Source organism: Aethalodelphis obliquidens, unplaced genomic scaffold, assembly GCF_003676395.1.
Source record: "Aethalodelphis obliquidens isolate GAN/ISIS:26980383/991018 unplaced genomic scaffold, ASM367639v1 scaffold23, whole genome shotgun sequence".
In the NCBI taxonomy this organism is placed as follows: domain Eukaryota; kingdom Metazoa; phylum Chordata; class Mammalia; order Artiodactyla; family Delphinidae; genus Aethalodelphis; species Aethalodelphis obliquidens.
The window spans coordinates 13,399,673-13,427,169 of record NW_020837967.1 but is presented as its reverse complement, the minus strand read 5'-3'; the positions used below and the strand labels follow the sequence as shown (position 1 = coordinate 13,427,169).

At 38.5% G+C, this 27,497-nt stretch overlaps 1 protein-coding gene across 12 annotated transcripts in view; it reads right to left on the bottom strand.

Moving 5' to 3' along the window:
- The window catches only part of MLLT10 (MLLT10 histone lysine methyltransferase DOT1L cofactor), a 252,003-nt gene that overhangs the window by 192,285 nt on the left and 32,221 nt on the right, over window positions 1–27,497 (bottom strand). For 11 of the 12 annotated variants that reach the window (XR_003436012.1, XR_003436013.1, XM_027121792.1 and 8 more), the window contains one exon: window positions 9,535–9,589. The exons of the other annotated variant lie outside the window; for it this stretch is intronic. Coding sequence is in view for 8 of the 11 variants with exons in the window: in XM_027121792.1 (XP_026977593.1) it covers window positions 9,535–9,589 (55 nt within the window). In the remaining 3 variants the exon portion in view is untranslated. The remainder of the gene's footprint in view (window positions 1–9,534; window positions 9,590–27,497) is intronic. 12 annotated transcript variants of the gene reach the window in all.

Sequence of the window (27,497 nt, the reverse complement as noted above, 5' to 3'; positions counted from 1 at the left end):
TAGTAATAGCTGGAAATTTCAGTACCCAAGTTTCAATAATGGATAGAACTTATCAGAAAATCAGTAAATAAATCGAAGAATTGAATAACACTACAATACATCTAGGCCCAATATATATATATATAGAACACTGAAATAAAAACAGCAAAATACACATTCTCAAATACCCATGAACATTCTCCAAGATCACAATTAATTCAGGTCACAAAACTAGTGTCAATAAATTTGAAAAGATCTGAAATCAGATCTTATCAATCCACAGTGGAATGAAAATACAAATCCACAACAGAAGGAAAACTGGAAAATTCACAAATACATGGAAATTAAACAATATTCTCTTAAATAACCAATGAGTCAAAGAAGAAACCACAATGGAAACTAGAAAATACCCTAAGACAAATGAAAAACACAATATACAAAACCTCATGTGATACATAGGAAGCAGCACTCAGAGTTAAATTCATACCTGTAAATATCTATGTTGGAAAGAAGATGCTTGAGGGGGTGAAATGGGGTAGGGTGGACAGATAAGGGAGTGATAGTTTAAAAATACAGGGTTTCTTTTGTTTTTTTAATTGAAGTATCGCTGATTTACAATTTTGTCTTAGTGTCTGGTGTACAGCAAAATGATTCAGTTTTATATACATATATATTGTTTTTCAGATTCTTTTCCATTATAGTTTATTACAAGATATTTATACAGTTCCCTGTCCTATACAAAAACAAACAAACAAACAGGGTTTCTTTTTGAAGTGATGAAAATGTTCTAAAATTGACTGTGGTGTGTTGCACATAACTGTAAATACTTAAAAAAAAAAAACTGTTGCACACTTCAAATGAGTGAAACACATGACATAAACCATCTCCTAATAAAGCTGTTTAAAACAAAGCAAAAATGGGGCTTCCCTGGTGGTGCAGTGGTTGAGAATCTGCCTGCTAATGCAGGGGACACAGGTTCGAGCCCTGGTCTGGGAGGATCCCACATGTCGCGGAGCAACTAGGCCCGTGAGCCACAACTACTGAGCCTACGCGTCTGGAGCTTGTGCTCCACAAAAAGAGAGGCCACGATAGTGAGAGGCCCACGCACCGTGATGAAGAGTGGCCCCCGCTTACCACAACAAGAGAAAGCCCTCGCATAGAAACGAAGACCCAACACAGCAAAAATTAATTAATTAATTAAAAAAAAAAAGATGATCTCAAATTCATAAACTAATTATATACCTATGCTAAGGAGCTAGAAAAAGAGCAAACTAAACCCAAAGCCAGCAGAAGGAAGAAAGGTGTAAAAATCAGAGATAAAATGAGAATAGAAAAATAACAGGGACAATCAACAAAACCAAAAGTTCTTTGGAAAGATCAACAAAATTGACAAGCTTTTAGATTGACTAAGAAAAAAAAGGACTCAAATTACTAAATTCAGAAATAAGAGTGCGAACATTATTACTGACCTTAACAAAAAGAAAGAGAATTATAAGAGAACACCATGAGCAAATACAGACCAACAAATTAGATAACCTATAGGAAATGGACAAATTCCTAGAAACACAAACTAACAAAGCTGACTCAAGAAAGAGAAAATCAGGGCTTCCCTGGTGGCGCCGTGGTTGAGAGTCCGCCTGCCGATGCAAGGGACATGGGTTCAAGCCCCAGTCCTGAAAGATCCCACATGCCGCAGAGCGGCTGGGCCCGTGAGCCATGGCCGCTGAGCCTGCGCGTCCGGAGCCTGTGCTCCGCAACGGGAGAGGCCACAGCAGTGAGAGGCCCGCGTACCACAAAAAAAAAGGAAGAGAAAATCTGAACAGACCTATAACAAGAGATTGAATCAACCAACAAGCAAAAACCTCCCCACAAAGAAAAGCCCTGGACCAGATGCCTTCATAAGTGAATTCTACCAAACATTTAAAGAAATATTAACAAAAATCCTTCTCAAACTCTTCCAAAAATTTGAAGAGGGAACACTTCCTAGCTCATTCTATGAGGCCAGTATGATAGCAAATGCCCCCAAGGTCAGACAAACATAAGAAAACAAAATAACAGCCCAATACCCCTTATGAATATAAATGCAAATATTCTCAAAACAAGTGTATCAGTGTCCTAGAACAGCCATAAAAAATGTCAACAAATTTGGTAGCTTAAGAAAACAGAAATACATTCTCTCACAGTTCTGGAAACTCTAAGTCCAAAATCAACATGCTTCTCTCCTACCTCCTCGTGGCTCTCACAATCCTTGACATTTCTTGGTTTATAGCTACATTACTCCAATGTCCACCTTACTCTTTTGTTTTTTTAACCTTAGTCTTCACATGGCCATCTCCCCATCTCTGTGTCTCCACATACTTTCACAAGGACATCTGTCATTGGATTGAGTGTCTACAACAGGCCAGGATGATCTCATTCAAGATTTTTACACTGAAAACTACAAAACATTGCTGAAAGAACTTAAAGACATAAATAAATGGAAAGACATCCTGTGTTCATATTATGGAAGACTTAATATTGTTAAGACAGCAATACTATCCAAAGCAATCTACAGATGCAATGCAACCCCTTATCAAAATTCCAATGGCCTTTTTCACAATCCTTGAATTCATATGGAATTTCCATAGAACACAAGGAGCCAAAGCAATATTGAAAAAAAAAGAGTAAAATTGGAACAAACTTCCCAATTTCAAAACTTATTACCAAAGCTACAGTCATCACAACAGTGTGCACTGGCATAAGAATACATAAAAAGAGCAATAGGATATAATAGAGTCCAGGAATAAACCCATGCATATATAGCCAACTGATTTTTAACAAGGATACCAAGACCATTCAATGGGGGAAAGAACAGTCTCTTCAACAAATGGTGCTGGGACATCTGGATACCCACAAGAAAAAAAAATGAAGTTGGACCCCTAACTCACATCATATACAAAAATTAACTCAAAATGGTCTTCACTGGTGGCACAGTGGTTAAGAATCCGCCTGCCAATGCAGGGGACACAGGTTCGATCCCTGGTCCAGGAAGATCCTACATGTCATGGAACAACTAAGCCCATGCGCCACAACTGCTGAGCCTGCACTCTAGAGCCCATGCTCCACAACAAGAGAAGCCGCTGCAATGAGAAAAGCCCGTGCACTGCAACGAAGAGTAGCCCCTGCTCACCACAACTAGAGAAAGCCCGCAAGCAGCAACAAAGACCCAAAGCAGCCAAAAGAACAAAACAAAACAAAAACTCAAAGCAGATCAACAGGGGAATTCCCTAGCAGTCCAGTGGTTAGGACTCTGTGCTTCCACTGCAGGGGACACAGGTTTGATCTCTGGTTGGGGAACTAGGATCCTGCATGCTGCACAGCACAGCCAAAAGAAAAAAGAAAAAAAGATCCTATCTCTGAATGTAGTCACATTCTGAGCAGCTGGGGATTAGGACTTCAACCATGAAGTGTGTCAACTTCCTTGTCTGTTAAAATAAAGAAAAAAAAATTTTTTTAATGGATCAACAACCTAAAAAGAGCTAAAAACATAAAACTCTAAGGAAGGAAATGGGTGTAAAATCTTTATTACTTCGGGTAGTAATGGATTCTTAGGACACTAAAAGCATAAGCAATAAAAGAAAAATTAGATAAATTGGACTTCATCAAATTAAAAACTATAGTGAATCAACGGACAATATAAAGAAAATGAAAAAACAACCCACAGAGTGGGAGAAATGATTTGTAAATCATGCATCTCTGATAGGTATCTAGAATCCAGAAGATGTAAAGGAACTCTTATAGCTCAACAAAAAAAAAGACAAACAACCCAATTACAAAATGGACGAAGAATATGAACAGGGGGACTTCCCTGGCAGTCCAGTGGTTAAGACTCCACACTTCCACTGCAGGAGGGCATGGGTTCGATCCCTGGTCGGGGAACGCCCGACACAGCCAAAAAAAAAAAAAAAAGAATACGAACAGGTATTTTTCCAAAGAAGATTTACAAATGGCCAACAAGCACTCATCATTCATGATTAGAGAAATGCAAATCAAAACCACAATGAGGGCTTCCCTGGTGGCGCAGTGGTTGAGAGTCCCCCTGCCAATGCAGGGGACACGGGTTCGTGCCCCGGTCCGGGAAGATCCCACATGCCGCGGAGCAGCTGGGCCCGTGAGCCATGGCCGCTGAGCCTGTGCGTCCGGAGCCTGTGCTCCGCAACGGGAGAGGCCACAGCAGTGAGAGGCCTGCGTACCACAAAAAAAAAAAAAAAAAACACAATGAGGTACCACTTCATATCCACTAAGATAGCTATAATCTAAAAATTCAGAAAATATTAAGTGTTGGTGATAATGAGAAGGAAATGGATCCCTCATACACTGCTTGTGGGAATGTAAAAATGGTGTAGCCACTATGAAAACCAGTTTGGTGGTTCCTTGAAAAGTTAAATACAGAAGCATCATATGACCCATCAATGCCACTAGTATATACCCCCCAAAATACCAATGTTCTAACATCTATACCAGTGTTCACAGCAGCACTATTCACAACAGCAAAGAGATGGATACAACCCAAATGTCTTTCAACGAATGAAAGGACAGATAAAATGTGGCCTGTATATATACAATGGGGTATCAATCAGCCATAAAGAGGAATGAAGTACTAATACAGACTGCAACGTTGCTGAATCTGAAAATGCATCTAGACACTGATAAACAGTTGTTAACACACACACACACACACACACACACAAAACAAATATCATATGCCTCCTGAAGGAAATATACAACACTATCTATGAAGTATTCTTGACTGTCCCCACAATAAACTGATTATGATCAAGTCTCTGAATATATCTAACTACTAATGTACAGAAAATACATGGAACAAAGTGACATGTTAACACACACACACACACACACACACACACACACACACACCATCTAAGATTAATCAACAAAGTCTGCTGTGTACAAACTCTACAGGACAAATGACCTAGATTTTTTCCATAAGTAAACTGACAAATGGGGGAAAGAAGACAAAGGAGATTACAGAGAGACCTAAGAGACATACCAAGCTACTGCAATGTATGCACCTTATTTGGATCCAGCTTATGGACCTTACGGGATCCTGATTCAACAACTATAAAAGAAAACAGGAGACAGTCAGGAAATTCTGAACAATGACTAGATATTTGATGGGTTTAAGAAATCCCTGTCAATTATTTTAGGTGTGATAATGTATTGTGCATTTTTAAAATATACACGTAAACTAGAAATGCTCACAGAATTCAAAATAATCAGAAGACTGGGGTAGGGAAGGGTATAGAAGAAACAGCTGGCCATGACTTGGTCACTGTTAAAGCTAGGTACCAAGGTGGGGATTCTCTCTATTTGTATTTTTCAATAATATTTTGAAATTTTTCAATAATAAAAGTATTTTTGAAATTTTTCAATAATAAAAGCATTTTTTCAATAATAAAAGTATTTTTTTTAATATACCTGTAAAAATTTACCACTTTAGTATCTCTGATGTCCATTCCCTCATTTTTATCCCTCCTCCTACTTCTGACTCAAACAGTTCCTCAGTATCTCTCCCTTGGACTTAATACAATAAAGCAGAGTCTTACCTCTGTGGAGCGTAGATTCTAACATCAGAGTACAAAACCCAAAACAGTATGTATAATCAAAACTATCCTTGAAAAACCCCTTAAAATCCCAATAGAGAAAGTGCATGACACTGTACGTCATTTTGAATACACAACACTGCTTTATTCAAGTTCTTCTAACTGCGCTGTCAGATAGTATCTATCAACGATCCTCAACTCACTTTAAAACTTCCTCTTCAAGAATATAAGTAAGCCGACACCACCTCTTGCCTGGCCCCCTCAATAATAGTATACTTCATGTCTTTGTCAGCGATGGTTGGGAAAGCTTTACAATAATTCACAAGGGATTTCCATATAGGTTTGCCTAGAGCTCAGTGAGTAAAATGGCAGACTGAATTACCTCCATAATTTATTTTTTTTCTATCTCCCCCCACCCGCTAGGCCATATAGCTGGTTTTAAGCATGTTAAATGCACTTATGATCCAGCTCTGCCTTTCTTTTTTATAGTTGGTCTGGTCTCATGTCCTTCCAATCCATTTACCACAACGCTGTCAGAGTGATCTTTCTAAAACAGAAAACTCATACGTTATTCCTCAGTTTCAGTGGCTCCCCATAATCAACAGGATCAAGTCCTTAGTATGAAAGGGTGGAGCAGGGGCCGGAAGAAAGAGGGAGGGGGAAGGTGGGGAAGGAGGGAGGGAAGGCAAGCCAAGGCGAGGGGAGGAAGGAAGGAAAAGGATGAGCAGGGGAAAGGGAAAAGAAAGAAAATCTTGCCTATACCATCAGCTCCACCTCTCAGAAGGCCTACTATTCAAACTCTACAATGCAAATCCCTGATATACCTGTGTCTTTTGTCATTTACTTCTCCCTTTGCCTATAATAACCCACTTTTCACACACCGATCTATGTTAAAACACTTACCTTCAACAACTGAGAACTATGGAGTGATTAACACTGAAGAAAAGTAACAGTTAAATTGAAAAATTCCTAATCCTGATCACCAGAAAAACAAAACTAAAATTTGGAACATATTTTCTGGTATGAAAAATGGGTATTAGATATTAAAGAACAGCATCACTGATACTATATACATCAGGTACATTGTGAGGTTTCGCTAACCAGTCTGGAAATACAATTGGCATTTCTAAAATAAAATGCATTCCAGGCTCCAAAATAATTTTGGAACACAATTTAGTCAGAATTTTTTAAATACACATCAAATTTAGACTATAACAAAGATGGCATTGCAAATCAATATGAAAAAAATGAACTGTTCAATAAATGGTGATGGGACAAATGGTAGCATTTTAGCATCTAGGAAAAAATTAAGTTGGAACCATACCTCACATTGTATTTGCTGCATACATTCCAAATGTATCAAAGATTAACTGTTAAAAAAAAAGAAAAGAAAGAAAGAAACTATAAAAATACTAAAGGAGGGAGGGGCTTCCCTGGTGGTGCAGTGGTTAAGAATCCGCCTGCCAATGCAGGGGGACACAGATTCGAGCCCTGGTCCAAGAAGATCCCACATGCCGCAGAGCAACTAAGCCCATGCGCCACAACTACTGAGGCTGCACTCTAGAGCCTGCGAGCCACAACTACTGAGCCTCTGTGCCACAACTACTGAAGCCCGCGCTCCTAGAGTCCCTGCTCCACAACAAGAGAAGCCACCACAAGAAGCACACGCACCGCAATGAAGAGTAGCCCCTGCTCGCCACAACTAGAGAAAGCCCACACACAACAAAGACCCAACGTAGCCAAAAATAAATAAAATAAATAAATTTACTAAAAAAAAAAAAAAAATATATATATATATATATATATATATATATAAAAGAAGAAGGAGTTCCCTGGTGATCCAGTGGTTACGACTCTTCATTTCCACTGCAGGGGGCACAGGTTCACTCGCTGGTCGGCGAACAATCCTATATGCCATGCGTTGTGGCCAAGAAAAAAAAAAAGCTTAAGGAAAAACATGAAAGAATTCCTTTATAACTTTGAAGTAGGGAAAGCCTTAACTAATGGTTCAAAACACAGAAACCAAGAAAGACAAGATTAAGAAATTCAACTAAATAAAAATCAAAATTTTCTGCATGAGAAAAAGCCACATGAGCAAGATCAACAACAGGGCCAAAACTAATCCAACTCATCACAAAAGCCTAATATATGAAGTACTCCTATGAAAGCTCCAACAAATCAAAAAGAAAAAAATCAACAACCAAACAGAAAAAGAACAGATCACATATGGGACAATACCAGTTGAATTGCTCTTAAAAACATGAAAAGATGCTCAGATTCACTCATAATAAGAGAAATGCAAAATGCATGGTTTGAGACACCAACTTTCATCTACTGGATTACAAAAGATGTGTGCTGCTGGGAACACAAATTGGTACCACCACTAAAGAGAATAATTTGGGAATATCTACCAAAATTAATTGTAAAATCTCTCTGACCCAACAGTTCAACTGTTGGGAATTAATAAAAACCTACAGATGTCTTTGCACAGAAGCAAAATGACATATATATATACAAGCATTAGTCATAAAAGCAAAAGATTAGAAACAGGCAGCTGATTATATAACATATGATAATAAAGAAAGCTCTATACTAATAATAGATAAACTGTTCAGGAAAACTTAAGATGCAAGAGAGTATATATAATATTCATCCATTTGTATAAAATTGCAGAAAATTTTTGTTTCCTCATATTTATTTGTGTATCCAAAAAAGTAGTAACAGCAACTATGTTGGTGGCAGAAACTGTACTGAGAAACTGTGCAGATAATGGTGTACAGGGGTAGGAGCGAGGATTTTTAATATTTAAAATTTTGGATAATGTGACTTATAGTCTAAACATCAGATTTAAATATTTATATATATGTATATAGTGCTAGTCAAAAACATTGTATTTTCCCCATTTACTCATGCCATGAAACTATTCTATGCCAAAAATACTTTAGAGCTGGCTTCCCAAAATGGAAGTATATACTAATAGTACTAGTTTTATCTCTACTATTTTGAGTTTCTCCATCAGTTACTTAATTTTCATAAAATGCCACAGTTTAATAAATTGAAGTCTACACATTTAAGAATGGTACTGAGCTATAAAGAAACATGGATTTCTCTAAGAAAGGTAACTAAAAACGGAAATGGGGCTTCCCTGGTGGCGCAGTGGTTGAGAATCTGCCTGCCAATGCAGGGGACACGGGTTCGAGCCCTGGTCTGGGAAGATCCCACATGCCGCGGAGCAACTGGGCCCGTGAGCCACAACTACTGAGCCTGCACGTCTGGAGCCTGTGCTCCGCAACAAGAGAGGCCGCGACAGTGAGAGGCCCGTGCACCGCGATGAAGAGTGGCCCCCGCTTGCCACTAGAGAAAGCCCTCGCACAGAAACAAAGACCCAACACAGCCATAAATAAATAAATAAATAAATAAATTTATTTATTTAAAAAATAATAATAAAATAAAAATGGAAATAAAAATTAGAAATACAAAAGGGGTCTTATGAAAGCACACCAAAATTTAAGAAAAGTCAGAATTTGTTTATATTCAAGCAACAAGGATCCACAGGGTGTTAAAATTAACATGCATTAGAAACATCATTTGTCTAGCAATACGCAAAACAGGAGGAAAAGAATATAAAACAGATTTTTATCTCTAACGAAGAAAAAAAAAGAGTGGCTTATTTTCCCAACAGTAATATAAGAAACTGTATCCATTTAAAAAAAAAAAATCAAGATTTTAATTAGAAGTATCTGGATCATTCTGCACCAAAACAAAACAAAACTTAAGTTTGTCCAGAAAGTAGAAAAGCTGATTCAATTTTTAAAAATTAAAAATTACATCCAGTACTGTTAAAAATATTTGAGCAGCAAACAGTTTGATATAATATGAATTACCAGATATTTTAAAATACATCTGCACTCCAGTGTTCAAGAAAATTTTTCTCAGAATTCTCTGCACTTACCGCCATTATCTGTTCTTTTTAAAGCTCCATCCTTATGAGGACACAGTTCACATCTCTATTAAAAGGGGGGGGGAAACAAAGAGATTTTTCAGATTACCAAAGTATAACATCTTCCCTGTAACTTGAAAACTATTAAAAATATGGTAGTGGCATTTGTACTAGTTGCCACCAAGAGTGTATCAGAAAGATCCTCACAAAGTAATTCTCCTTGACATTTGGTCTTCCTCAGAGTACCAGACAACAACTTTTAAAAAGTAATTTTACTTAACATTTAAATTCCTGCCACAATTTTTTTTCTAATGTTATATTAATAAAAATAAAAAGATTCTCTCAACATAGGATTGGGGCACAGTTTTTAACCTGTGCCTCTACTCCTTTGCTTTCTGAGTAGAATCAACCAGGATTATTACATACTCAGTTGGATCTGGTTTCTCCTGAAATAAAGAGCCAAACTCAAATTCAGAATTTTGATTCAAGTAGGAAGGCATGATCTCACATGTGCTTACCTGCCTTTGGAAGAAAAGAACTGCTCTAATTATTCTAGTTACTCTTTTTATTCACAGCCCAATGATACTCAGAATTATTATGGATCCCTCTCTACCACTCCCACAATTTAAAACCAGAAATAAACACCAAGCCAGTATTGCCATTTCTTTTCACTACTGACAAGAGGACTGAAATAATTGTAAAAATAATAAAGAGTTTCAGTGGCACTGCCTTACTGTGAAGACTACATTTCTAGAAATCATATATGATACTTATTATTTGTACCCTATCTTACTCTCCAAAGAGGTTTGAAGCATATAATATAGTAATATAAATGAGTTACACAGGAAAATATGAGCAAGAAATTAAAATAAAATAGTGAATAAGCACGCAATAAGCTGGTAGGGGGGTTAAAAGACAAAAGTACTAAAAATCATCTATATCCACAATAAGCAGTTAAGGGATACACAAAACAATCAGATGTAAACTATGATATCAGAAACAGTAATCATGGGCTTCCCTGGTGGTGCAGTGGATAAGCATCCATCCACCAATGCAGGGGATACGGGTTCAAGCCCTGGTCCGGGAAGATCCCACATGCCGCAGAGCAACTAAGCCCGTGTGCCACAACTACTGACCCTGCACTCTAGAGCCTGCAAGCCACAACTACTGAAGCCCGCGTGCCTAGAGCCCATGCTCTGCAACAAGAGGAGCCACCGCAATGAGAAGCCTGCACACTGCAACGAAGAGTAGCCCCCACTCGCCACAACTAGAGAGAAAGCCTGCGTGCAGCAATGAAGACCCAATGCAGCCAACAATTAATTAATTTAAAAAAAAAAAAACAGTAATCATGAAGGGAGGAGAATACAGATGCAGGGTTTTTTGAATGCATTTGAAATTAAGAGATCAGCAACTTAAAACAATCCCGTATATATAAATAGACTGCTATACCAAATCCTCATGGTAACTGCAAGCCAGAAATCTATGATAGATATACACATGAAAAAGGAAAAGAAATCCAACCATAACCCAAAAGATAGTCATCAAATCATGAGAAGAAAACAACAGAAGAAGAAGAATGGGAAAAAAAGACCTACAAAAACAAATCCAAAACAACAAAATGGCAATAAGAACATACATATCGATAATTACCTTAAATGTAAATGGACTAAATGCTCCAACCAAAAGACATGGGCTGGCTGAATGGATACAGAAACAAGACCCACATATATGCTGCCTACAACAGACTCACTTCAGATCTAGAGACACACAAATACTCAAAGTGAGGGGATAGAAAAGGTATTCCATGCAAATGGAAAAATGAAAAGAAAGCTGGAGCAGCAATACCGGTATCAAACAAAACAGACTTTAAAATAAAGACTGTTATGAGAGACAAAGAACACTACATAATGACCATGGGATCAGTCCAAAAAGAGGATATAACAATTGTAAAAGTATACGTACCCAACATACAAACACCTAAATATACAAGGCAAATACTAATGAACATAAAATGAGAAATTGACAGGAATACAATAATGGTAAGGGACTGTAATTCCCCACTTACATCAATGGCCAGATCATCCAGACAGAAAAGCACTAAGTAAACACTGGCCTAAAATGACACATTAAAGCAGATGCACTTAATTGATATATATAGATATGTATATCTATATATATGAGCACTCCATCCGAAAGAAGCAGAATACACATTCTTTTCAAGCGCACATGCAACATTCTCCAGGATAGATCGCGTACATACTAGGCCACAAAACAAGCCTCAGTAAATTTTAAGAAAACTGAAATCATATCAAGCATCTTCTACAACACTATGATTGGAAATCAGCTACAAGAAAAATCAGCTACAAGAAATTGGAAATCAGCTACAAGAAAAAAACTATGAAAAACACAAACACGTGGAGGCTAAACAATACGCCACTAAACAACCAATGGATCACTAGCGAAATCAAAAGAGAAAATCAAAGAATACCAAGAGACAAATGAAAACAAAAACATGATGATCCAGCGAGTTCCCTGGTGGCCTAGTGGTTAGGATTCCGGGCTTTCATTGTCATGGCCCAGGTTCAATCCATGGACAAGGAACTGAGATCCCGCAAGCCACGTGATGTGGTCAAAAAAGAAAAAAAAAACACAGGGTGATACAAAACGTATGGGATGCAGCAAAAGCAGTTGCAAAAAAAGGGAAGTTTACAGCAATACAAGCTTGTACCTCAGGAAACAAAAAAATCTCAAATAAACAACCTAACTTTACATCTAAAGCAACTAGAGAAAGAAGAACAAACAAAACCCAACATTAGTAGAAAGAAAGAAATCATAAGGATCAGAGCAAAAATAAATGAAACAGAAATGGAAAAAACAACAGAAAAGATCAATAAAACTAAGCTGGTTCTTTGAAAAGATAAACAAGTGATAAACCTTTAGCCAAACTCATCAAGAAAAAAAGGGAGGACTTCCCTGGTGGTCCAGTGGTTAAGACCTCCACTGCAGGGGGTAGAGGTTCAATCCCTGTTCAGGGAATTTCCACATGCTGTGGCGTGTGGCCAAAAAAAAATAAAAAGAAAAAAGGGAGAGGGCTCAAATCAATAAAATGAGAAATGAAAAAGAAGTTACAACTGACAGGACAGAAATACAAAGCATCATAAACTACTACTACTACTAGCAACTATACACAACTAAAATGGAAAATCTAGAAGAGATGGACAAATTCTTAGAAAGGTACAGTCTCCCAAGACTGAAGCAGGAAGAAGTAGAAAATATGAACAGATCAAGTACTGAAATTGAATCAGTAACTTAAAAACTCCCAACAGGAAATTCCCTGGCAGTCCAGTGGTTAGGACTCTGCACTTTCACTGCTGAGGGCTCGGGTTCAATCTCTGGTCAGGGAACTAAGATCCCGCAAGCTATGCAGTGCAGCCAAAACAAAAAAGTTAAAATACATAAAAAATAAAAGCTCCCAACAAACAAAAGTCTAGGACCAGATGGCTTCACAGATGAATTCTACCAAACATTCGAATATTTAAAGAAGAGTTAACACCTATCCTTCTTAAACTATTCCAAAAAACAGCAGAGGAAGGAACACTTCCAAAGTCATTCTATGAGGCCACCATCACCCTGATACCAAAACCACACAAAGACATCACCAAAAAAAAAAAAATTGCAGGCCATTATCACTGATGAACATAGATACAAAAATCCTCAACAAAATAGTAGCAAACCATATCCAACAATACATTAAAAGAATTATACACCATGATCAAGTGGGATTTATCCAAGGGATGCAAGGGTTTTTCAATGTCTGCAAATTAATCAATGTGTCATATAACACATTAACAAATTGAAGAATAAAAATCATACAATCATCTCAATATATGGAGAAAAAGCTTTTGATAAAGTTCAACGTCCATTTATGCTCCCCAGAAAATGAGCAGAGAGGAAACCTACCTCAACATAATAAAGGCCATATATGAAAAACCCACAGCTAACATCATACTCAATGATTAAAAGCTGAAAACATTTCCTCTAAGATCAGGAATAAAATAAGGATGCCCAATTTCATTATTCAACATTGTTTTCTAAGTTCTAACCACAGCAATCAAAGAAAAAAACAAAAAAAAGAAAGAAAAGGAATGCAAATTAGAAAAGAAAAAGTAAAAATGCCACTGTTTGAAGATGGCATGATACTCCACATAGAAAATCCTGAAGACGTTACCAGAAAACTACTAGAAAAAAAAAAAAAAAACAAAAACTACTAGAGCCCATCAATGAAATTCAGTAAAGTTGCAGGGAACAAAACTAATATACAGGACTTCCCTGGTGGCGTAGTGGTTAAGAACCCACTTGCCGATGCAGGCGACAAGGGTTCGAGTCCCGGTCCGGGAAGATCCCACATGCCACGGAGCAACTAAGCCCATGTGCCACAACTACTGAGCCTGTATGCCACAACTACTGAGCCTGCGCCCTAGAGCCCGTGACACAACTACTGAGCTCGCATGCCACGACTACTGAAGCCTGCGCACCTAGAGCCTGTGCTCTGCAACAAGAGAAGCCACCGCAATGAGAAGCCTGCTCACCACAACAAAGAGTAGCCCCCACTAGCCGTAACTAGAGAAAGCCCACGCACAGCAATAAAGACCCAATGCAGCCAAAAATAAACTAACATACAGAAATCTGTTACATTTCTATACACTAACAACAAACTATCAAAAAGAGAAATTAAGGAAACAATCCCATTTACCACTGCATCAAAAAGAATAAAATACCTAGGAGGTAAAAGACCTGTACTCAGAAAACTATAAGACACTGATGAAAGAAACTGAAGATGACCCAATCAGATGGAAAGATGTTCTTGGATTGAAGAATTAATATTGTTAAAATGACCATACTACCCAAGGCAATCTCCAGGCTCAATGAAATCCCTACCAAATGAGTAATGGCATTTTTCACAGAACTAGAACAGATGATTTTTTAATTTCTATGGAAACATAAAAGACCCCGAATAGACAAAACAATCTTGAGAAAGAAGAACAGAGCTGGAGGAATCCCACTCCCTGACTTCAGACTGTACTACAAAGCTACAAAACAGTATGGTACTGGCAAAAAAAAAAAAAAAAAAAAAAAAAAGACACATAGGTCAATGGAACAGAATAGAGAGCCCAGAAATAAACCCACATACCTATAGTCAATCTATGACAAAGGAGGCAAGAATACACAATGGAGAAAAGACAGTCTCTTCAACAAAAGGTGGTGGTAACGCGGGACAGCTACATATAAAAGAATAAAATTAGAACATTCTCTAACACCATATACAAAAATAAACTCAAAATGGATTAAAGACCTAAATTTAAGGCAAGATACTATAAAATTCCTAGAGTAAAACAGGCAGAACATTCTTTGACATAAATCACACCAGTTTTTTTTTAATCTGTGTCCTAAATCAAAGGAAACACAAGCAAAAATAAACAAATAAGACCTAATTAACTTAAAAGCTTTTGCACATCAAAGGAAACCATAGACAAAACAAAAGACAACCTGCTGAATGGAGGTTGAATGAATGGGAGAAATTTTTGCAAAGATGTGACTGATAAGGGGTTAATACCCAACATATATAAACAGCTCATGCAACTCAACATCAAAAAACCGCCCAATTGAAAAATGGGCAGAAGGGGACTTCCCTGGTGGCACAGTGGATAGGAATCTGCCTGCCAATGCAGCGGACACGGGTTCAAGTCCTGGTCCCGGAAGACCCCACATGCCGCGGAGCAACTAAGCCCGTGCACCACAACTACTGGGCCTGCGCTCTAGAGCCCACGAACCACAACTACCAAGCCCGCATGCCACAACTACTGAAGCCCACACGCCTACAGCCTGTGTTCCGCAACAAGAGAAGCCACCACACTGAGAAGCCCGCACACCGCAATGAAGAGTCGCTCCCGCTCGCCACAACTAGAAAAAGCTCACGCACAGCAACAAAGACCCAATGCAGCCAAAAATAAATGAATTAATTTTTTTTAAAAAAAAGGGGGGCAGAAGAACTGAACATTTTTCCAAAGAGGAAATGCAGATGGCCAACAGGCACATGAAAAGATGTTCAATATCGCTAATTATTAGAGAAATGCAAATCAAAACTACAATGAGGTATCACCTCACACTGGTCAGAATGGCCATCATTAAAGTCTACAAATAGGAGTTCCCTGATGGTCCAGTGGTTAAGAATCCGCCGTCCAATGCAGAGGACACGGGTTTGATCCCTGGTCAAGGAACTAAGATCCCACATGCCACAGGGCAACTAAGCCCATGCGCCACAACTACTGAGCCCACGCACTCTGGAGCTTACACACCACAACTAAAAAGAAGCCTGCACGCCACAACTAGAGAGAAGCCCGCGCACCGCAACAAAGATCTCGCGTGCCACAACCAAGTCCCAATGCAGCCAAATAAATAAATTTTTAAAAATATTTTTTAAATCAATGAAAGCATTCTGTGAGAATCAATGTACTATATGAAATTTACAATAAAGACAATAGTATCATTCATTATAAAAAAAGAAAAATACTGATTCAATTACTTCACTTCTACAGAGCCAAAGGAAATATGATAGAAATGGCAATTATTAAGTACTGTGTCATCTTCATATCACTTACACACTTTAATTTCAAGATATGAAAAGACATGTGTACAGAAATATTTTATATCACTGTTTATGACTATAAAGTTTTTATTATAAGTCCAACTGTATAACAATGAGGGAACTAATGCTATATTCACAAATATTTTAAATGAGTTATAAAATGCAGAGAAGAAAATTCTAAAAGAGAACTACATGCTAATAAGTAAAATACTATTACTATGTCTTTACCTTTAGTCTTCTACTAAAGGTAAAAATAGATATATAGAAGACTTGAGAGAAAGAAATAACTACAGACAAAGAAGGTTAAGTTATAATTAGAGGCTATACCCTAAGCTCAGGAAAAAAGTATCAGGTTCTGGACAATAGAGATTCCAGACCCTACAGTAAACTAATCCAACCTGAAAAGTTTCACAGGGCAGGCTGCAGCTGTACATGTTACTATTAAAGTTCCACAGATGCATTCTTATTTAATAAGTGAGAGGTACTGTTTAAATGCACAAGTAAATCCTGTAAGAGAGTACACAGATTATAAGGAGACCAAAAAAAAAAAAAAAACACACACATTGAAGATCTTACTTTTTTTTTTCTATTTTATACATAGTAGTTTATATCTCTTAATCCCCTGCCTTGCCCCTCCCCTGCTCCTTCCTTCCCCACTGGTAAACACTTGCTTGTTCTTGGTATCTGTGAGTCTGTTTCTGTTTTGTTTGTTTCTATATTATTTTACTATTTATTTGGCTGCATCGGGTAGCAGGATCTTCACTGAGGCATGCGGGATCTTTAGTTGTGGCATGTGACTTCTAATTCCCTGACTAGGGATCAAACCAGGCCCCGTGCACTGGGAGTGCGGAGTCTTAGCCACTGGACTACCAGGAAAGTCCCTCTGTTTTGTTATATACATTCATTTGTTTTATTTTTTGGATTCCAAGATCTCACATTTTAACAAAGGGGGGGAAAAACGTTTTAATTGAAACGGTCCAAACAAGCGGAAGTTATATAAGGTGGTTCCTTCTTTTTTACATCACGTAGTATACTAAGAAAGCATGCAACTACTTTCCATCTTTATAACACAGGCATCAATTTCCAAATACTTTTCCTACTTTACTTTAGATTATTTTCCAAAATATAAAACTCAGTATACTTCACTAAATCAAGTTCACCCAAAATAATGACTTTTAGGAGGCTGTGGCTATTAACAAGCCATTCAGGGCTTCCCTGGTGGCGCAGTGGTTGAGAGTCCGCCTGCCGATGCAGGGGACACGGGTTCGTGCCCTGGTCCGGGAAGATCCCACAGGCCGTGGAGCGGCTGGGCCCGTGAGCCATGGCCGCTGAGCCTGCGTACCGCAAAAAAAAACAAAAAAACAAACAACAACAACAAAAAAAAGCCATTCAGCTATACTGGTTTACTCAGACTTCGAACACCATTGTATTACAGAAAGCAACAAGATAATAATTATTTTTTTATAAACAGTATAGGCTAAATAAGAAGAATAAATTCAAGCTTTAAGTTTGATCTTCCTCATATTATATAAAAGATGTAATTGTGGCATTAAAAAAGTATGTGTAGGGAGGGGCTTCCCTGGTGGTGCAGTGATTGAGAATCTGCCTGCTAATGCAGGGGACACGGGTTCGAGCCCTGGTCTGGAAGGATCCCACATGTCGTGGAGCAACTAGGCCCGTGAGCCACAACTACTGAGCCTGCACGTCTGGAGCTTGTGCTCCGCAACAAGAGAGGCCGCGACAGTGAGAGGCCCGCGCACCACGATGAAGAGTGGCCCCCGCTTGCCACAACTAGAGAAAGCCCTCTCACAGAAACGAAGACCCAACACAGCAAAAATTAATTAATTAATTAACTAACTCCTACTCCCAACATCTTCTTTAAAAAAAAAAAGTATGTGTAGGATAAAACATTTACCATCATTACTTCTTCTTTTAGGCAAAAGATAAAAATACATATTAATTAACCTATTTTTTCTTGTGTTTTAGAAAGACTCGTGACTACCAGAGTAGAAATAAGCACCCAGAGCACCCAGGCTGGGGTCTCCAAACAGCATTTCCCAAAGGAACCAGAACTGCTGAAAGAAGTGGATGATTCCAGGTCTAGGTCAAGTATGCCCTGAATACCTCATTCTATCAAATAGCAAGGAAGCTATAAAAGACTGCTTTAGTCATATGAAAAGGACCTATGGTCCAACCTAAAGAGGCTCCTGATGGCCAAAGATGAAATCATCTAATGCTAACAGAGATAAAAACTGCAATAAACTGAAAACTACTAAATATTTTTAAATCCATCATAAAATGAATTTCTACTTCAAAAATTGCTGAGTGGACTACCCTGGTGGCACAGTGGTTAAGAATCCACCTGCCAATGCAGGGGACATGGGTTTGAGCCCTGGGCTGGGAAGATCCCACATGCTGCGGAGCAACTGGGCCAGTGCGCCACAACTACTGAGCCTGCGCTCTAGAGCCCATGAGCCACAACTACCGAGCCTGTGTGCCACAGCTACTGAAGCCCATGCGCCTAGAGCCCGTGCTCTGCAACAAGAGAAGCCACCGTGATGAGAAGCCTGTGCACCACAACAAAGAGCAGCCCCCGCTTGCCGCAACTAGAGAAAGCCCATGCGCAGCAACAAAGACCCAACGCAGCAATCGATCAGTCAATAAATATTAAAACGAAAAGAAAAGGAAAGAACTAAACAGGGAATTCCCTGATGGTCCAGTGTTAAAGAATCCGCCTTCCAATACAGCGGATGTGGGTTCGATCCCTGGTCGGGGAACTAAGATCCCACATGCCACGGGGCAACTTAGCCTGAGCACCACAATCACTGAGCTCGCACGCCTCAACTAGAGTCCGCGTGCCGCAAACTACAGAGCCCATGTGCTCTGGAACCCACTCATGACAACTACAGAGCCCCCATGCCCTGGAGCCTGCGTGACACAACTAGAGAAGAGAAAACCCACAGGCCACAACTAGAGAGAAGCCCACGCGCTGCAACAAAAGATCCCACATGCCTCAACAAAGATCCTGCGTGCTGCAAATAAGACCCGATGCAGCCAAAAATAAAGAAAATAAATCTTTAAAAACAAAAAAGAACTAAATATAAATTCTTAAACTTAAAAATATAATACATGAAGTGAAAAATTCATTGGATGGGCTTAACAACAAAATCAAGATGACAAAGGAAAGAGTCAGTGAGCTTGAAGCTACATCAATAGATAGGATCTATCTGAAAAAGAGAAAATGGTAAAAAAAAAATGAACAGAGCTTCAGGGACCTATTGAACAGTATCAAGAAGCCACCATGTATAATTGAAGGCCTGGAAGAGGAGGAGGAGGTGAGGGAGAGAATATGAATATGAGAATATGGCAGTAAAGAAAATTTTGAAAAAACAATGGATGAAAATTTCCTCTATTTGAAGACAAATTTATGGATTCCAGAAGCACAGTGAATCCCAAACAAGCAAAACCGCTTCATGAAAAGCAAACAAAAGTCTTCAAGAGGCAGCCAAAAGAAAAGGACACACCAAAGACAGGGAAACAGTGATTGAATTAATAGCTGATCTCTCATCATAAACTATGGAAGTCAAAACAGTAAAACAAACATCTCTAAAGTGCTTGAAGAAAAAGAACTGTCAATCCAGAATTCTGTATCTAATATATCCTTCAAAATGAAGGTGAAACAGACGTTTTTAGGTAAGAAAGAGCAAACAGAATTCATCACCAGGTGATACAGACTACAATAAAGGCTACAAGAAATTCTTCGGAATAAAGGGAAATGGTACTAGATGAAAAACACAAATCTTCAGGAGGCAAAGAAGAACACCATAAATGGTAAATATCTGGGTAAATATTGCGTTGGCCAAAAAGTTCGTTTGGGTTTTTTCGTAAGAGCTTATGGAAAAATCCGAACAAACTTTTTGGCCAACCCAATATAAAAGACTTTTAGTTCTTAAATTCTTAAAAATACATATGATTACTGAAAACAAAAATTGTAATACTGTCTTCTGGGGTTTATAATATATGTAGCTCTAATATATATGACAATAGACAATAGCATAAGTAACAATGGACAGAGGTGATGTGATGTAAAAGAATCTCTACAGTTACAAGATTTCTACACTTTACAAGAAGTGATACAATATTAACTATAAGTGGGTACGCTAAATAGACTGTAAAAAAGGTAAGGAAATATACTGAAATTGCTAGAGAAACACTAAGAAACTAATGCAAACAGAAATAGCTCTATAAAACTGGTACATTAAAAATTCTCTACATGCAAAAAATTAAGTTGGACCCCTTATGCATATGATATATAAAAGTAACTCAAAATGGATCATATACTTAAATGTAAGAGCTAACACTATAGAACTCTTAGAATGAAACTGGAGTAAATTCTTCATGACTCAGGGCTGGATAATGGTTTCTTAGATAAAACACCAAAAACAGAGGCAACAAGAGAAATAATAGATAAATTGGAATTTTCCAAACCTAAAACCTTTTGTTCTGCAAATGATACCATCAAGTAAAAAACCCCATAGAATAAAATACTTACAAGATATATATCTGATAAGGGACTTATACCCAGAAAATATAAAGAGCTCTATAACTCAATAATAAAAAGATATATAGGGACTTCCCTGGTGGTTCAGTGGTTAAGACCCCGTGCTTCCACTGCAGGGGGCTCGAGTTTGATCCCTGGTTGGGGAACTACGATCCCACATGCTGCAAGGCATGGCCTAAAAAAATAAATAAAATCTTAAAAAAAAAAAAAAAGATAAATATCCTAATTAAAAACTGGGGCAAGGATCTGAATAGCCATTTCTCCAAAGAAAACACATAAATAACCAAAACAAGCCTGTGAAAAGATGTCTAACATTCATTAAAGAAATACAAATCAGGCTTCCCTGGTGGTGCAGTGGTTAAGAATCCTCCTGCCAATGCAGGAGACACAGGTTCGAGCCCTGGTCCAGGAAGATCCCACATGCTGCAGAGCAACTAGGCCCGTGCGCCACAACTGCTGAGCCTGCACTCTAGAGCCTATGAACCACAATTACTGAGCCCACATGCCACAACTACTGAAGCCCGCGTGCCTAGAGCCCGTGCTCCACAACAAGAGAAGCCACTGTGATGAGAAGCCCGTGCACCGCAACAAAGAGTAGCCCCCACTCGCCACAACTAGAGAAAGCCCATGCGCAGCAACGAAGACCCAATGCAGCCAAAAGGAAATAATTAAAATAAATAAATTTATAAAAAAGAAAAAAAGGAAATACAAATCAACACCACAATGAGATACCACGAGGATGGCTAAAATCAAAAGATAAACAAATCCTGTTAGCAAGACTGTGGAGAAATCAGAACCCTCATATATCGCTGATGGGAGTTTAAAATGGTGTGGCTGCTTCGGCAGTTCCTCAAAAAGTTAAACACAGTTACCACATGGGTCAAAAATTCCACACCCAAAAGAAATGAAACCATACATTTACACAAAAAACATGTATGGAAATGTTCAAAACAGCATTATTCAGAATAGCTAAAATATAGATAAAATCTAAATGCCGATCAACTGAGTGAACAAATAAAATGTGCCAGATCCGGACAATGGAATGTTATTCAACAAAAAAAAGGAATAAAGTTCTAATACATGCTAAAACATGAGTGAACCTTAAAAACATTTTGCTAAAAGCAAAAAGCCGCTCACACAAAGTCACCACACAGTGTATGACTCCATCTATATGAAATGTCCATTCCTTTCAAGTGACTATGGTACATTCACCACAAAATAAGACACAATGAATTAAAAGGAATGAAATCATATGAAGGCAACTTCCCTGGTGGTGCAGTGGTTAAGAATCCGCCTGCAACGCAGGGGCCACGGGTTCCAGCCCTAGTCTGGGAAGATCCCACATGCCATGCAGCAACTGAGCCCGTGCGCCACAACTACTGAGCATGCGCTCTAGAGACAAGCCACAAATACTGAGCTCGCATGCTGCAACTACTGAAACCCACGGGCCTAGAGCCTGTGCTCCACAACAGGAGAAGCCACTGCAATGAGAAGCCCGTGCACCTCAACAAAGCCCACGAGCAGCAGCCAAGACCAACGCAGCCAAAAATAAAATTAAAAAAATAAGGAAAGAAAGAAATCTTACAAAGTATGTTCCCTGACCATGCTAGGGGAAAAAGCTATAAAATTAATTAATAACCTAAGATTTCACCTAAAGAATCTACAAAGGTGCAAACTAAACCCAAAGTGAGAAGAAGAAAGTAAATAGTAAAGAGCAGAAAAAGATGAGATAGAAACACTAAAGAAAATTTTAAATCAGAGACTGTCCTTTGGAAAAATAAAGTTGATAAACTTCTAGCTAAACTAATTTAAAACATACACAAAAATTACCAATATCAGGAATAAAGGAGGAATTATCACTATAGAACCCACAGATACTAAAAAACCAAAGATTATTAACTTTACACTAACCAATTCAACAACTTAGATGAAATGGAAAAATGCCTTGAAAAATACAATTTACCAAAATTGACAAGATGAAACAAAATTTGAAGAGCCCTTAAGTTGAATCCATCATCAAAATCCTTCCTCAAGGGCTTCCCTGGTGGCGCAGTGGTTGAGAGTTCGCCTGCCGATGCAGGGGACACGGGTTCATGCCCCGGTCTGGGAGGATCCCACATGCTACAGAGCGACTGGGCCTGTGAGCCATGGCCGCTGGGCCTGCACGTCCGGAGCCTGTGCTCGGCAACGGGAGAGGCCGCGGCAGTGAGAGGCCCGTGTACCGCAAAAAAAAAAAAAAAAAAAAAATCCTTCCCCAAAATACAACTCTAGGCTCAGATTTTTTCACTGGTAAATTCCATCAAACACCAAGGAGAAAACAGAATCAATCTCACACAAACACTTCTAGAAAATAGACTACTTCTGAAATCATTTTCTAAGTTCAGCACAAAAAATACTAATGAATATACCAATACTACCAAAACCTAAAAAGAAACTACAAAAAAAATTACAGACTAACATCTCTGAAGTACACAGATGCAAAAATATTTAATAATAATACTAGCAATGTAAATACTGCAATACAAAAAAAGAATAATACACCATGACCAAGCAGAGTTTATCCCAGGAATACAAGGTTGATATAACATATGAAAATATTAATTCTGCAAAAACATCACATAATCATCTCGAAAGATGCAGAAAAGGCATTTGACAAAACAACATCCACTCATGTCATAAACTGTCACAAAACTAGGAAGAGAAGAGATCCTACTCAACCTGTTAATCATACCTTTTCATTCTGTATTTTTGATACTTGGAGGCCTTGCTGACCCTGGAGGGCTGTCCCTCCCAAGGCTAGCTAATTCCTGGAGATAGCAAACAACTCCCCAGCTTGCTTTCATATGCAAACCAACCAACTCAAAGCTCATACCCCCAACCATCTCTATCTATTTTACACAGTCTACTATATTCCCCTGCCCTAATCACCCCAGGGCCAGGTACCAGACAACTAGGGGCAGGCCCCATACCCCAAAGCCCTTGATATTATTCAAACTAGACAATCCTAAACCTGATTACAAGTTCTTCACTATTTCTTCCCACAGAAACCAAAATAAAGGCTCTTGCCTTTACTTTCCCCCCACCCCCACCCCGTTCACACCTGCTGCATCCTAATTAGGGTGCTTCCCCATGTGTCTTCCTAGGCTGTGGTATACCCGCCCTCCTCTGGGGAATCTGTGAGTATAACAAATTATCTTTTCAATGGCAATCATCTCCTGATCTGTTAGCCTTCCCTGCCATACTTAAGCAATAATAAAACCTGTATTTTAAAACAACCTGATAATGATCATCAATAAAAGTCTACAGCTCACATAATTAATGGCATAAAACTGAATGCTTTCCCCCAAAGAATGGGACCAAGACCTAAGTGCATGTGATAAGGGAAGAAAATAAAAATACAAATTGGAAAGAGGTAAAAAGCTTTATAACGTGATCACTATTAGAAAAATCGAATTAAATTGTCTACCAAAAAAACTCATAGAACCAACATGAGTTAAGGTTGTTAAGACACAAATCAATAAACATAAGTCAATTCTATTTCCATATACTAAGAATAACTAAAAATTGAATTCTTTAAAATACTCCCTCCAATAATATCAAATAACATGAAATATTTCTAAATAAAAATAACTTTAAAAACAAAAGACATGCAAAACCAAAGGCTGAAAACTACAAAACACTGCTCAGGAAAACACAAAGATGACCTAAATAAATGGAGAGATATGCCATACTAATGAACAGGAATATCTAACATTGTCAACATGTCAATTCTCCTCAAATTGATCTACAGATTCAAAGCAATTGCAATCATAATCCCATCAGCCTTTCAGAGAAATGCAAAAGCAAATATCAAACTTTTTATGGAAGTGCTAAGGACTTAGCAAAGCAATCTTGAAAAAGATGAAAAAGACTGAGACTTGCAAATCTGATTTCAAGACTTTCTATAAAGTGACAAATAATCAAAAGTTTGGTAATGATATAAGGACAAACAGATCAGTGTAACAGAATAAAGATTTCTGAAATCGAACCCACTTCTGCAGCCATGTAATGTTTCACCAAAGCAACCCAGTGAGGAAAGGAAACTCTTCTCAATAAAATAGTGCAGGGCTTCCCCAGTGGCACAGTAGTTAAGAATCTGCCTGCCAATGCAGGAGTCATGGGTTCAAGCCCTGGTCCGGGAAGATACCACAACTGGTGGGATCCCTTTAAAAAAAAAAAGATAAAATTCACAACAACTAAAAGAAAAAAAGACATATACAGAAGCAGGAAATTATACCCCATAATAAAACAAAAACCAAACCTTGAAAGGTCAATCTTGAAATGACAAGAAGAATTAGTATACAAGTCCTTTCAAACAATTATTATGAATACAGTTCATAAAGATCTTCTCTTAGTTGCCACAGAGCAACTAAGCCCATGCACCACAACTACTGAGCCTGCACTCTAGAGCCCGTGAGCCACAACTACTGAGCCCACATGCCACAACTACTGAAGCCTGCGCACCCAGAGCCCGTGCTCTGCAACAAGAGAAGCCCTCACTCGTCGCAACTAGAGAAAAGCCCACGTGCAGCAACGAAGACCCAATGCAGCCAAAAAATATTTTTTTAAGTTACATTTTCATAAAATGGTGCAGAAACAATTATGCAAAAAACCTATAAAACTTAATTTGAGATGCATCACAGACCTAAATATAAATTAGCAAAACCAAAAAGTTTTAGAGGAAACAAAGGAAATTACCTTCATGACTTCAGGGTTAGGCAAAAGTGTCTTAGCTCACAGTAAGCAATAACTATAAAAGAAAAAACTGATAAATTAGACTTCATCAGACTTAGACATTTCTGCTCATCAAAAGGCACAGTTAAGAAAATAAATAGGAAAAAACAGACTTGGAGAAAGTACTTACAAAACACTTATCTAACAGAGGACTGGTATCCAAGACATATAAGGACCTTCTGCAATGCAAAAAAAAAAAAGAAAGAAAAAACAGACAAAGAAAAAATAAGGAGAGAAAGAAGGAAAAAGGCTAAAGCTTTAAACAAACTCTTCCCAAGAGAAACACATGAATGGTCAATAAGCAAATTAAAATGTGTTCAATATCACTGGTCAATATGAAAACACAAAATAAAACCACAATAATACCACTTCCAGTCAAGATGGAATGAAAGAGACCAGATTTAGCCTTCTGCATGAAATAATAAAAACCTAACAAAATGTATGAAACAATAATACTGAGGATTTTAGACATGTAACAAAAGACTGTGATCCCTGGGAGACAAGAAACAAATAACACAAGCATACATTTGCCCAGCTTACTGCCTTGAGAGTCTCCAGGCCGTGGAAGGAACCCAGGCAGAACCTGTGGGCTCCCCAAGTTGAGGAAATGGAGCTGGGAGTCCAAGGAAGCCAAGGTGGCTAGAGCTCACAAGGGAGACCAGCACTGAGTAGAAAGCTGGAGAGAGAGAGAAAAATGAAGAGATCTACAGAGGCTCACCCTACAATATGTTGAGTAACTAATCAGCACTTGGGTGTGAGAGAACTATTCAAGGCCAGGGAAAGAACCACCAAATATTTAGAAGTGACAGCACCCACACCTCACACAAGGATACAAATAATGGCTGTTCTCGAGAGCCAGAATAGAAAACCAACTAATTCATACTGCATTAGAGTACTAAGAAGCATAATGCCTCAGAAGGAGGGGAAAAATTAACCTAGACTAAACCTAGCTCTAGTCCATTCAAACAAAACATAAAAGCAAGACCCAAAAGCAACAAACTGTTTTCCAGTAACTTAACCATGTCATAGAACAAAGTCCAAAAATATTTTTAGGCATACTTTATAAAACAGAGAATCTAACAAGATAAAATTCACGGCCTTTCTCACCTTCTGAGATGGCCCACACTCCGCCTGTGAAGTGTGTTTCTCTCTAAATAAATCCACTTTTTACCTATCACTTTGTCTCTCACTGAATTCTTTCTGCGATGAGACATCAAGAACCTGAGCTTCGCTTCCCTGGTGGCGCAGTGGTTGCGAGTCCGCCTGCTGATGCAGGGGACGCGGGTTCGTGCCCCGGTCAGGGAAGATCCCACATGCCGCGGAGCGGCTAGGCCCATGAGCCATGGCCGCTGAGCCTGCGCATCCGGAGCCTGTGCTCCGCCACGGGAGAGGCCACAATAGTGAGAGGCCCGCGTGCCGCAAAAAAGAACCTGAGCTTCATTAAGTCCTGAAACCAGTCATTCTACAGGAACTGAGACCCCCACACTCAGGTGGAGGGTGGCGACTACCTGCTGAGCACAAGCACTAGACCCCAGACTGTTCGGACCACAAAGTTGATGGTTAAGATTCCTAAAACACCACACTGTTACTTCACAACATATCAATGAGAAGAAAGTCATGAATCCTACAGCCTTCACCCCCAAATGTTGCCTTTAAAACTGCTCCCCTGAAAGCCATTGGGGACTTTGGGTCTTTTGAGCATGAGCTGCCTGTTCTCTTTGCATGGCCCTGAAATAAATTTTTCTCTGCTCCAAAAGAAAAAAAAAAAGATAAAATTCACAACAACTAAAAGAAAAAAAAAAAAAAAAGACATATACAGAAGCAGGAAATTATACGCCATAATAAAACAAAAACCATTCAAACCTTGAAATGTCAATCTTGAAAAGAGAAGAATTAGTATACAAGTCCTTTCAAACAATTATTATGAATACAGTTCATATGTTCAAGGAGACAGAGGAAATATTAAACTTGTTAAGTAGAAACATCGAATTAAAA